This window comes from Phyllopteryx taeniolatus, chromosome 6, assembly GCF_024500385.1.
Source record: "Phyllopteryx taeniolatus isolate TA_2022b chromosome 6, UOR_Ptae_1.2, whole genome shotgun sequence".
Lineage (NCBI taxonomy): Eukaryota > Metazoa > Chordata > Actinopteri > Syngnathiformes > Syngnathidae > Phyllopteryx > Phyllopteryx taeniolatus.
In genome coordinates, this window is record NC_084507.1 from 5784089 (window position 1) to 5797234 (window position 13146).

Genomic DNA, 13146 nt, shown 5'->3' on the forward strand with positions numbered 1-13146 from the left:
AGAGTACCCGGAGAAAACCCACTCAGGCACGGGGAGAACATGCAAACTCCACACAGTCGAGGCTGGATTTGAACCTGGGTCCTCAGAACTGTGAGGCAGACGTCCTAACCAGTCATCCACCGTGCTGCCTCTTAAATACATATGTAATCCTCTATAATTTTAGTTTGACATTAAAGCATAAACAGTTTGAAGCTCTGCTAAACTGCTTCTTCTTGTGAAGGGAGTTCTGGTCACTGCCACCATACAGCACTTTTATCACAATTTTTTGCAAATAAGTCAAAGCCAGGAAAAAAAATTAAAAAAAAATCATCCAAACAGCTCATAAACACACAAGTTGGGTCACTCGAATCTCAAGGCACCACTGTAATTTGTGCCAGCAAAAAACAGTCAAAAGGTCCGGAGTGCTGTATTATCATGCTTTAATAATAAATACACATGGACATTTGATGCAAACAGCAGGTATTGCACATAGCTCAGGCACATAACTGTCATTTGCTGTGAACCATCAACTTTCTGTTAACAATACAAAGGTTCAACTTAAAGCTCCACTTATTGGGAGGACAAATACACTTGCACAAAAAAAACCAAGTGATTTCACATTAAAGCTTTGGCTGAAGGATTAAAGTTTCTTTTTTAACTTAAACATCTCAAAACACGTCAAACTGAAACCGACATTCAATCTTTCATCTCCAAAAAGTCATCTGAACAGGTGACTTGATTTTTAACAAGGACAATATGGGACAGTACAAAACAGCAAAGAGAAATCCATCTACCGAGATGATCATTTTATAGACACTATTAATAAATTCCAACCATTAATACATTTTCCCTTTCATGTTGCCGTTTTGCTTCATCTCACAGTAAATATACAGAGCTGGACCCAAAATAGCAACATTGATTAGGTGTTCAGGAAAAGAAAAGAAAAAAAAATACTAAAAAATGCTTAAGTGCTTCAAATTCAAAGTGAGGCGTGTGAGTGTATGTTGAAAACCATTAGACATCTGGCCTGTGAGCAATGTGACGAAGAGAGTGCAATCCCATGATGCAACAGCCCCGGATGAGAGCAGCGATGTTGACTGGAGTGCTTTTATCCACACCATGCCGCGAGTACAGCCAGGCCACTGTGGGTAGCACAGGTGCTGCGACTGCAACCAGATCCACCAGAAAACTGTTGCTCCAGTATTGTTTGCTGACCACACCCAGTCCTGGTGAGGGATCGTGTTTTTCTGTGCTCATATCAAAATCCAGCTCATCCATAAACCGAGGGCTATCTGCCAGTTCTGAGCAGCACAATCCATGGTCAGTAGCGATGACTTCACTGTCGAGGGGAGCAGGGGTCACCAGGTTTAATATGGGAGCTATCAAGTCAGGGGAATGTGCAGAAGTTCCAGTGGAGGTGGACAGGTTTGAGAGACCCAGAACAGTGCTGGATAATGTTTGCCCTCTACTCCCTTCAAGTCTAAGAAGCTGATAAAGGAGAGCCTGAAGGTCTTGTGACATGGGCATTATGTCAGTCTGGAGCCCCTTATCTTCAATCTTCTTCAGGGAACGTGAGATGCGGCTGGTAACAGAAGCTGATTTAGCTGGTGGACGTGGATTGGATATTTCGGATAAGATGGACATGTCGGGGCCTGACTCGATCCCAGGCTTTGGCTTGTTGGAGTCCAGACTGAAATCCATCGCAGTAGACATGAAGACCTGCTCCAAAATGTCATCTCTGTTGGCCATCTCATCATTTATTAGCAGCCCACTATCAGCCATGGCCTCTACCCCTTGATCTCCCAGCTCCATTCCACCGTCTTCATCCCCAACCATCTTCTTCCCATCCCTTTCAGGACTCTGAAAGACAAAGTCCTGTGCGTTTTCTTCTTGAAGGCTGGCACCGCTCTGAGCAAGTTCCATGCTTTGCAACAGGGACTCCAGCTTCCTGTTTTGGATGTTTATGTCAATGAAGTACTTCTGTATTCCCTTATCTTTTTCCATCAGGCTGCTCTTCATAGTCTCCACAACCTGGCGCAGCCGTTTGATTTCCTTACGGGCTTCCTTAAGGGACAGTTGGGCCTCTACCCGGTGACATTCCTCCTCAATCCAGTCTTCTCTCATTCTGCTGAGCTGGCCCTTGAGATCCTCAATTTCTGCCTCTCTGTAAAACAATGAAAACTTTCACTGTGACTAAGTTATTGGAGAAGGAGACACTTCAAGACTTATTTACCAAAAAAGTAACTGCAAAAAAAAGTTTGGAAATGCTAAGGGAGTACAATGAAATGTTCATACTAATGAGGAATCCAGAAGAAAGTTTCATGCAAGACCAAACTCAAGCATTGTCATGTCATTTATAAAAATAAATCTTTATCATCTTATGTAATTTCCAAGTGGATGTCATAAAATGCCAGTTGAGCAGAGCTTGAGGATGTGGCTATTATATCACAGCTACAGTATCACATTTACAATCCTCACCACCCTTGTTTCAAACTACAAAAAAAAAAAAAAAAAAAAAAAAAAAAAAAAAAAGTTAAAAACAATTAAACAAGCTACATGCTAACAGACCTGTCATGCACCCTGTTGTCAGACTCCAGCAGCTTTGTTTTCAGGTGCCTGATGGCCACTTCTTTCTGCTGCAGAGGGGTGAGATACTGCTCAGGGTTGGGGGGTCGAATTCCATGGTTATCGCCACATGAATGGTAGCGGCTCAAATTCGCTCTCCTGTTGGGCAGAGAAATCAAGTTTGTAAACAAAACAATAAAACACAGCCCAACCAAACATTTCTAATACAACACTAATAGACTTAAAAATTACTGAATACAATAAGCAGTTTGTCTGTCTGAAAGAGTGTTGCCAGGGCAGATGTTCACTGGAACCTAGAATTACTGTCTGACGCAGAATTACTGGTATGCAGACAAGAGATTTGATAGTAGTTCATGGAAATACATGCGTGCTAAATTCGGAGAGAATTCACCTTACAAGTTAACAAAACAAAAAACTATAGGCTGCAATTAATTTTTACAATACTTCTCACCTGCCAGCCATCGTTGTTGGGAAGATTACTTTGGAAATGTAGTTACTTACAAGTTACCATGTTGAAAATATAGTTTAACCATTTCAATTACTTACTCAAAGTAGTATAACTAATTACATTTTGATTACTTTTCTTAATTTTGAATGATACGATCAACACGACCCTTAGATGTTTCCTCTCAAAATGTGGATTAAAACGATCATTAATTTGGAATTAACCGCATGTTTGTTACACAAATAAACAAAACATGATGAAATATAAATACATTAAAAATGTCTTTGTTGTGTGGATACCATGTGGAAAACATGATAGTATTTTGACCTAATGACAAATGTGCACAATTTAGACAATAGCACTTCATATGACAACCCAGATAAGTGAATGTTCCAAAAATAAGATGAAAGGGTTCAAAAGTCAATGTTCCTATGTTTTCAAAACTTAACTCTGAGGCTAACCTCTACAAAAATCGTAGACAAATTAATACTGTATATTGCACCACAGTAGCGCGTCGAGGTTGTACTTGGAAAAATATCCCAGAAAAAAGCTTTTTCAGCAGCTTTTTATTTTTATTTTTTTTTTAAAATGTAGCTACTAATAAGAGTTGTAATGGAAATTTCCAAAAGCAATTTTGATTTAACTACACATTTTCTCCCAGTAATGTATGGATTACAATTACATTTTAAAAATTTGATTACATAATCTCATTACATGTAATTAGTTAATCCGCAACCATGTCATGCACAATGTGCTGAAAAGATGACAACTCTTAAAAAAAGCATGAGCATCAGTATATATATATTTTTTATATCAAACATAATGGTGGGAGATACGTCTATGCTATGGAACCTACAAAACATGATCATGACAGTCCCTTGATGACTAACCTCTTAAATTACTATTGTCCCATGCTGTCCTTGAAACCAAGGTGCATTTATTGTAATGTGGTTATGAACTGCAGCCAGTAGGGTCATCGTCTGGGCTCCATGACTAGACATTTGAATTATTGAATTCTTATTAATCCCACCCAGAGCCAACTAATCCCAGTAGGCTGCAAAAAAAGGATATTAAAAAAATAAATAAATAAAAAAACAACAGTCTGAGCCTAATCCAGCCACATATACACTAAACATCCTCAATATTGGCAGTGCTTCAATTTCAATCTCACCCACCAAAAAATCCTTCTCATGTGGGAGTTTGATAGCTGTAGAGGTAAAACAGGGTGGAAAGATTGGATGAACTATAATATTAGAGAAATGTGACAATCTATATTCTTTATTTCTTCCACATAGATCATATTAGGGCCATTAGTAGTGTAGTGAATACCATTGCTGCGTTTTTCACACTGCAAGCCGGGGAAACTTCACAATCAATGCCCTAATTCCCTACATGGATTGACTGGTAATAAATTCAGTGTGTGTCCCTGTCGCCCTTGTCCTAAATAAAATGAGCTGGCTCCAGCTTTGCTGCGAACCCTGAACAGGATAAGCAGTCTTAAGAAAAAGCATAGACTGACGTTATTAAAAATATGTACCTGGATGTAGGGCTGGAGTTGCAGCTGCTACTATTGGTTGAGGATGCAGCTCTGGGCGGAGTCCTGTACGGAGCATATAGTTCTGCATCACGGCCGAAGGAAGGGCTCCCTGCTGGTTTGAACACTGGGAGCGAGCTCATGTGGGTAATGTGACTTCATTATAATTAAGCAAATTCATGTAATGCAAAAAAAAAAAAAAAAAAAAAAAAAGAAAGAAAGACAAAAACAAACATTATTTCACTTTTAACAAATACAAAAACTGAAGATGTCAATATAATGCGAGAAACAGGATACCTGCGAGAGGGCGCCTTCTTTGCAGATGATTTGATGAGGCTCTCCCTGGTCTTCAGGCTCCCTGTACTACTGGAGGAGCTAAAATCTGCCTCACTTCCTACGTGAGGAGGAATAGTATGTTAGCAGCAGTTGCTGACAGACACCACACACTGTCACTTTTGTAACGCCAAATAATGCTTGTTTTGGTTGTCATTTCAGAGTGTCCGGTATTAAAAATGAGCAATTATCCTATAAAATCAGATTTTTATGCAACTCTTTTTGGAAGTCCTTACACTGTGCAGACTAAATGTTGTGACAAGACTTTTTTTAAGTCTTAAGTGCCTATGAAAATAGTAATACTGCATGGTGTCTTCAAATTTTGCATTCAAATTCTGCAATTCTTAAAGACAACACCGTACAGTTAACCATGTCACAGAAAAGCTGAACTGAAAAGGTCAAAACAAGGCCAGTGTTTGAGGAGAACCTTCTTTAGAAATGCAACTATCAGTCAACAGCTGATTGACAGTGAATGTTACATACACTCAAGGTGTCCCAATCGCTTTCAGTCAAATGTTAAAGGATGGATACAAAATGTTTATTAATGCACAAAACTAAGCACAGTTTAAGAAGTCAGACATTCAACTAAAAAACAAAAACAAAATCCATACCTGAGAGACATCTCTTGCCATCAAACAAAACCATAGTACTGTCTCCAGTGATTACCATGTCTAACTAAATCTAAATGGATAAAAATTGTGTAGGTCTACAAGCGGTCTGTGCACATTCACTCAGTCAAGTAACCTCCCACTAATCAGCCTAATTGGCTAAGCCTCCAAACTTTTCCCCTCAACCAATCAATTTACTACCCATTTTGGCTCATGGCGTTTTGTGTCCATTTGCATTTGATTTAAGATGGAGGATGTTTATTTTTGGCTAAGAAGCCTATATCCCAGCTCTCAAGGACAAATATTGAGTCAAGTAATAATTCTCTCCTTTAGGTTGCAACCTACTATATTTCGATTAGCGGCTGACACATTTTTTTTTTCCTTTTCATATAGATGATTCTCAATCATGTGATCAGTGTTTGTCTGCCACATTGGCCGTTGAGATTGGAAGAGGATTCTTGATTCAAACACTCAATAAGCACAAAACAAAATATTGCATCAACCTACAACATGACAGTGAGTGACGTCACAGGAAAACTGTCTATCCTGGGAGCCTGTAACGTGCTGGCAGGTGTGCAAGTGTTCCGTTTTGTAAGATTTGATCATTGTTTTAAACTGTGTGATTTCTTTATAAATATAATATTATATTGTAAAATTATAATTATACTAAAATTTATAATAAAAAAAATTACACTTGTAATCAAAAACAAATTAATTGTCGAAAAAAATGTGTTTGTGATTTAAATGTATCTTTCTTACTTTACTGGAATTTAAATTTAAATCTTGGCACCAACTGAAATATTTTATTTTGAAATAATTAAATTGAATTGAATGTGATTTGTGCATGCATTGCAGACTTGGACAGAAGGAGCAACATTGATAAGAAAACTAATGAACTTTGCATTTTGGTAACGTTACAGGTAGTTTATATTTTTAAACATGTAGTGTATATGTTCTTGACTGGAATCCGGTGCTTTATATTCCAGAGAGTGCAGGCCAAGTAGACGGTAACCTACTGGGGATGGGAGGAGCTGCTCCTAAAATGTTTATATTTCTCTCAGATAAACCAGAAGGATGCCAAAAACGTTGTTAAATGACAAAGGTAAAAGCTCTTCCCTTGTGTGAAACTTGTATGAGTGTGTAAATGTGTATGAACAATGAACCTTGCTGCTGTGCTTTTAAACTAAACTAAGCTAAGTTAGCAAGAGCTAACGTTTTGACTAACACTGGTAATGTTTGTTCCCACAGTCAAATATGGTTTACATGAAATACAAACTTGCAGGTTAAACTTTCAGGAGTTATTTTCATTTAATCAAAGCTAAAATATTAAATGTGACCGATTACTTCAATTTTTTGGGGTGTTATGCCGTGTTTATTTTTTTTCAGTGTTCTTTACCTCTGGCTTTCATGGCCGACCTCAGCTCCTTCTTGTGCCTCGGAGCACTCCGTGGTTCACGACTGCCCTCCGCTATAACGCGTACCCTCTTCACTTTGGCCTTGCGCTCGGGGAGTGTTGGCGAGCTTTGGGCACTCTCCTCAGAGCCTGATGGAGTTTTGGAGGGGGACACAGACTGACTAGTGGGGCAGCCGGTGTCATCTATATTGTAGATAGGCACATAGACAGTAATAACCAAAACCAGACACACGAGAGCTCGACCTTACACACACACACACACACACACACACACATTAAACTGGCGATTTAAAGGTCCTGTATTTTGGCTATTTAGACCTCCATAGAGTGACTTTCTAACATGGACTTAGTATAAAAGTGTTAATTTCATTTAAAAAAAAAAAAAACAACACCTTGGTTTTGTCATACGAGTGTCCAGAAAAGGCCCATCTGACAGCTACTTCTGTTTGACCCAGTTTTATATTTGCTTTGTCCATATTTGGCTAAGACCTTCCCCTTTCTTCTGATTGGTTATCTCCATGTAGAAGACCCACTTGTGAGAGCACACGTTTGACATGGCTGGCTTGGGAGAGTAGAGGTAGGCGGCAAGCTTCGCTCGTGACGTAGATAAGCTCGAGAAATTCAAATGACCTGATTTCAGGCCTCGGCACAAAAATGTCTGGAACTCAGGAATGCGTGGACAATTTTAATTCATATTTCACGTTTACTGAGGCACCATAGAGACAATATTACATCCAAAATACTAGAAAAAGTTTGGTTTGACCTTTACGTATGTGTTGTATTTAAATGTACACAATATGTGTAATTCTTTTTGTTGTATGTTTAGTTGTACAGTACAGTAAAGTAACAGTTTTACAGTACGTGCCCCTCATGTTTTTTGTTGGCTTGAATTTGAAATGTTGCAATAATAAATTATACTTCCACAAGAATATTTGTGATGGTGTGAATTATGGTCCAATAAAAATGTCCTACACACGAATTAACTATTCGTTACATTTTTTTATGTCAGGATTGAGTGCATCATTTGGAGCTGAAGTTCTTACCCGAGTAAAAACTGTTGGTGCTGATCGTTCTCTTGGAGTGATCTGAGCTGATGTCACACTCTTTGCCCTCCTCTTCTGAGAAAGGAGAGTCAGAAAGAGGTGATCCATTGCCCTTTGGCTGGAAGGGATGCAGGACCAAACGTGGGATGCGACTCCGAGGGCTCCCTTTCTGTGGAGACTTCTTTTCCTGTTTGGCGGTGAACATATTGAATAATGTAGAGGTGCACATCCATTTAGTGGCATTTGGTGTAATATATACATATATAAATACATAAATATAATTGTTTCAACTACAAAATCATATCCAACACTATTTTTTATAAAGACTAACCTCATACTCTTGGAATGGTCCCATTGTGTTTCCTGTAGCGTATTCTCACTCTTCAACCATACAAAAAAGGATTAGGTGAGATGTGTTTCCTCTGACAGTGTTTTGACATGGCACTGAAACGCTTAATAAACGAAGACCAAACACCCACTTTGAATTGCGTCACCAAACCCGCTCACTACAATAACACGCACAAATGCATGCACGCACGTATGCACACAGTACACACAGTACACACACAATTCACATGCAACCTGGTACAGATGGCACAATGAGTACAGAGCCAACACATTCTAATTTTACCACCTTATGAAACCAACTAGTATTGACACTATAATTGTAGAATGTGAAGGACATTTTTATTTTACTATATTTCACACTATCACTAAGCTCTTATTTGTATGATAACATTTAACCGGTTTAAGGAATTAAATCAAAATTCAAACGTGTATGAATTTATGAATTTTATAACAAAAAACCTTATTGATTTAAAGATGACACCATAATTGGCAATTGGCCGCGTGTGCTCAATTCCCTCTCAGATGGTGTGAACGTGAGTGTGAATGGTTGTTTGTTTATATGTGGAGTGGATGACTGACGACCAATCCAAGGTGAGATAGGCTCCAACGTTCTGTGAACAGGATAAGCGATATCAAAAATAGATAGAGAGATGCAGAGATTTTAGGATACATGATAATTAATTTTCCGCTTACCCTGTTCAGGGTTACGAACCTATGGAGCCAATCCCAGTTGGCGTAGGGCAAGAGGCGGCTTATACACGTCACTCTTGGCAGTCTTCAATGAATTTATAATGCATATTTTTGGGAGGTGGGAGGAAGTTGGAGTACTCGGAGAAAACCCACGCAAGCATGGGGAGAACATGCAAGCTCCACAAGTGATTTTAGTTTGATTATTTTTTTTTTATTATTATGTAAAGCCAAATTAACTAATTTCCCCATTACAACTATGTCACTGCTCACCCAAAAGCACAAACTAAACAATTTTATAACAGTGGTATTTCGGCATTAAAGTTAAATAAAGACGACAGCAGAAATGAACTCCCCTTGCATTAACCTTTTCCCCTCACAGTTTAACAAGGAACAAACATTTTTTATTAATGCTTTTGCACTAAATAATGCAGAATTTCCCCTCATGCTTGAATAAAATCTAAACTCTCATCACTTCTTCTGGTTTGCTGGCTGCACTGCCTCTCAGCAGCTTCCCTTAATGGGTCAGTTGCGTAAGTGCAGATGTGATGTACTTCTTCTGACGTAATTGACTCCAATCTTTTTGTTCAGCTTGGCTCTTATCTGAGATGTCGGGCCTACATTTGTCTTTCTTGACCTGTGGATATACAAATTTAATTTGATTATAAAATGTATATGTGTATCAACTATTTAATGGCAAAAAGCAAATCAGATTATTTTGTATGCGCAGCTCCAGATTATGACATCCGCTTTCTTCAAACCACAAAGGATCACAAAAATAGAGGAGAGTGCCGTGGGATTGAAACTCCATTTTTCATTGTCAGATTCTAAAATAGAACTGAGATCTAGGTGGCCTCCATTATATATTTTAGAGTCAATGGCACAAACCACAGTGCCATGCTACATGAGCAGATGTCGAGTGGACTGGCACAACAGAATCTGATGAAGCACGAAGAGGAGAAAAACATCCACCCCTGTGCCCTAGCAACAGTCTTGGCAACAAAAGGGATGCTGAAGAAGGGAGCAATTAGCGTACAAATGTGCAGTTTGGCAACTTCTGCAGCTCATCTGAAGACCGTCCTTCATAAACAATATTGAAATGTTATATGTGGGTGATATTGTTGACATAATAGGGAGGCTTTCACATTCTGAATAAATATTATGCCCTTGATTCTGTGTGTGAAAACTGATTTGTGTGTGCAAACGTTTTTACTCCAATTGTCCATTTAATGTTGCATTGAAGCCCTGCCGTACAAGAGGCAAACAAATATTGTACAATTGTATTACATGGCTGTCTCAGACTATATGTGAGATGATGAAAAAAAACATTTTTGGGTACAGTCATATTCTCAACTGCCATAACATTATTAATGCTGCAACTAAAGACGATTTGTTTTCCCCATTGCATTATCAGCTTGAACTCAGACAAGATTGCCAAGTTGTTATGCATCACATCTTATTGGTAAACGCAGGATTTTCAGGATTCTTAAGCAATAAGACTTGATCTAAAGCCCCTCTAAGAATTCATCTCCGCATTAAAGTGTATTTAGGGAACGGGATGCTCTGGAAAAGCGAATCCATCCTAGTGTCATACAGTCCAGTGAAAAAGTATTGTCCCCCATCTCAAATGTTTATATTTTTGCATAGTTTCCTCACTTTGTTTAAGATCATCAGACAAATATAACCAATCTTCAAATGTGTTTTTGAAATGGTGATTTCATTTATTAATGAAAAAACAAGGCTGCACGATGGGCGACTGGTTAGAACGTCTGCCTCACAGTTCTGAGAACCGGGGTTCAATCCCCGGCCCTGCCTGTGTGGAGTTTGCATGTTCTCCCCGTGCCTGTGTGGGTTTTCTCCGGGTACTCCGGTTTCCTCCCGCATCCCAAAAACATGCATGGTAGGTTAACTGAAGACTCTAATTGCCCGTAGGTGTGAATGTGAGTGTGAATGGTTGTTTGTTTATATGTGCCCTGCGATTGGCTGGCAACCAGTTCTGGGTGTACCCTGCTTCCTGCCCGATGATAGCTGGGATAGGCTCCAGCGCTCCCGCGACCCTTGTGAGGAGAAGCGGCTCAGATAATGGATGAATAGAATGAAAAAACAAACCTATTCAAAGTTACCTGGCCCTGTGTGAAAAAGTAATGGCCCACTAAATCTAATAACTGTTTGGTCCATCTTTAGCAGCAACAACTGAAATCAAGCATTTTCTATAACTGACAATGATTCTTTCACATCTCTGTGGAGATATTTAGGCCCACTCTTCCTTGCAGAATTGTTTGAATTAAGTAAAAATGGAGGGTTTTCGAGAATGAACGGTCGTTTTAAGGTCACGCCACTGCATTTCAATTGGATTCAAGTCTGCACTTTGACTAAGCCACTCCAAAACCTTCATTTTGTTTGTTTAAGCCATTCAGAAGTTGACTTGGTGGTGTGTTTTGCCCTGCTGCAGAACCCAAGTGCGCTTCAGCTTGAGGTCACAAACTAATGGCTGAATATTCTCCTTCACGATGTTCTGTTAAAGAGCAGAATTGTTCCAGGGCCTGAAGGAGCAAATTAGTCCAAGACCATCACACTGCCACCACCATGTTTGACTGTTGTTATGATGTGCCACACAGGGCCAGGTAATTTTGAATATTTTTTTTTCCCTTGAAAAATGGAACCGTTCACATGGGTTATGTTTGACTGATATTTACATTTGTTTGATGATCCTTGACATGCCGGCACGGTGTGCGACTGGTTAGCACATCTGCCTCACAGTTCTGGGGACCAGGGTTCAAATCCCTGTTGTGGAGTTTGCATGTTCTCCCCGTGCCTGGGTGGGGTTTTCTCTGGTTTCCAGACAGATGGCATCATCACACCATGTTCTCATACTGAGTCATGCTTTCAAGCCATCCATCAAAAAGCTTCATCTCTCTATTGTAGTTGTATTTTATTTTTATTTTATTTTTGCCATGCAGTATCAACAACTTTGTAATGGACCTTTGCAGTTCTTCTCAACAAAGGACAAGCGACGATGAAATTGGAATTCAAATTACGAAAGTCGTCATTGAATTTGTTTTCAATTGGTGCCCCATCGACCACAACATGTTGTTATGCCTATTGAATAAACACACGCCTGGCCATGTTTATTTGAGTCAAGTCACCAAAGAATGACATTATTTGCGTCGTCATAACAAACAACAACATAGCACTTTCCCATCGAGAACACGCGCACACCTATTCTTATGTGCGCAGTTCATTTGCTCAGAAACATTCATACTATATGTTCTTTTTTCATTCAAAATAACGATCCAAATGTTCACCTGATGTTTAGAAGTGATCTCCCTCAGAAGGTCCTCCGCTTGCTGGTACCAGGTTGTGTTCAACAGGACAGATGGAGCCCCAGTGAGGACAAACACGAATTGGACCACTGACAGTCCGTGCACATTATGACGACCGTCCTCGGGGTGTTACATAACGCATTAACTCTTGACTCGCCCACCACAGTGTAAACTGCAGACGCACAAAATGAGCAATATGGAGCGCTGCGTGTAATCCATCGGATTCGACCAGCATCGGGGCTAAGTAAAATAAAGACGGCACACACGTTTGACGTTAAGAATACGCAAATATTTGGAATGATGTGCAAATCTGAGCATGATGGCTCTCCATGGTACTGAATGACAGGGGGGGGCGTGGGGAGGGGGCAGTGCTCGTGCATTTTTACTGTTCATAACATTCGCCACCTATTTATCGTGATATTCGCATAAACTCGCGAGATTCGGAAACGTCATGCTTTTGTTTTGGCAAGTGTGCTCTAAAGTACTGTGTTACGAGAATGGTCAATGGCCCTGTAGAGGGAAAGAAAACATCTAAAACTGCCATCCTTCGTATCTTTTACGTGTGTGGTTCCTCATCATTTGCCAGTGAGTTAAAGTGGACCGACATTTAGTTCGAGACTCTGGACGCTGGGTGGAACAGTGGGAAAGTCAGCACGTGACCAAACAAACAACATTTTGTCGTCACTGATGCCCTCTGCCAGCAGTAGTGCGTAATGACAGTTTCTTCAGATGGGTACGCTTACACATACTGTTTTGAACATCTTAACCGATTTTCAGAATTGACCCAACGCACGAATGTGCCGTGGCAGCTTAATGTGCCAAGAAAGAAATGTGCTGGAAGAAATT

At 39.7% G+C, this 13146-nt stretch overlaps 1 protein-coding gene and 1 long non-coding RNA gene across 5 annotated transcripts; one reads left to right on the plus strand and one right to left on the minus strand.

The window, feature by feature from the left end:
• Positions 1 to 402: 402 nt before the first annotated feature.
• sybu (syntabulin (syntaxin-interacting)) lies at positions 403 to 12561 on the minus strand. Of its 4 annotated transcripts, none has more exons than XM_061777279.1 (8): positions 12283 to 12561; positions 8274 to 8323; positions 7943 to 8129; positions 6882 to 7082; positions 4842 to 4938; positions 4548 to 4700; positions 2548 to 2703; positions 403 to 2143 (listed from the first exon to the last, which is right to left on the minus strand). In XM_061777279.1, exons 2-8 carry the CDS (start codon positions 8295 to 8297, stop codon positions 994 to 996), a joined length of 1968 nt encoding a protein of 655 aa, XP_061633263.1. In that variant the 5' UTR covers positions 8298 to 8323; positions 12283 to 12561; the 3' UTR covers positions 403 to 993. The 4 variants fall into 4 exon arrangements, with proteins under 4 accessions (XP_061633263.1, XP_061633265.1, XP_061633264.1 ...); XM_061777281.1 differs by having other exon boundaries at positions 6882 to 7028; positions 12283 to 12558; XM_061777280.1 differs by lacking the exon at positions 12283 to 12561 and having other exon boundaries at positions 8274 to 8338.
• LOC133479830 (uncharacterized) lies at positions 5924 to 8005 on the plus strand. The gene is made up of 4 exons (XR_009789079.1): positions 5924 to 6056; positions 6341 to 6393; positions 6472 to 6587; positions 7909 to 8005. It is a non-coding gene; the product is annotated as an uncharacterized LOC133479830 (long non-coding RNA).
• Positions 12562 to 13146: the final 585 nt, after the last annotated feature.

Coding starts and splice junctions, on each gene's coding strand:
- sybu (XM_061777279.1), bottom strand. CDS start 8,297: ATGGGACCATTCCAAGAGTATGAG. Junction 8,130..8,273: donor GACCATTCCAAGAGTATGAG/GTTAGTCTTTAT, acceptor ACCGCCAAACAG/GAAAAGAAGTCTCCACAGAA. Junction 2,144..2,547: donor GACAACAGGGTGCATGACAG/GTCTGTTAGCAT, acceptor ATTGTTTTACAG/AGAGGCAGAAATTGAGGATC.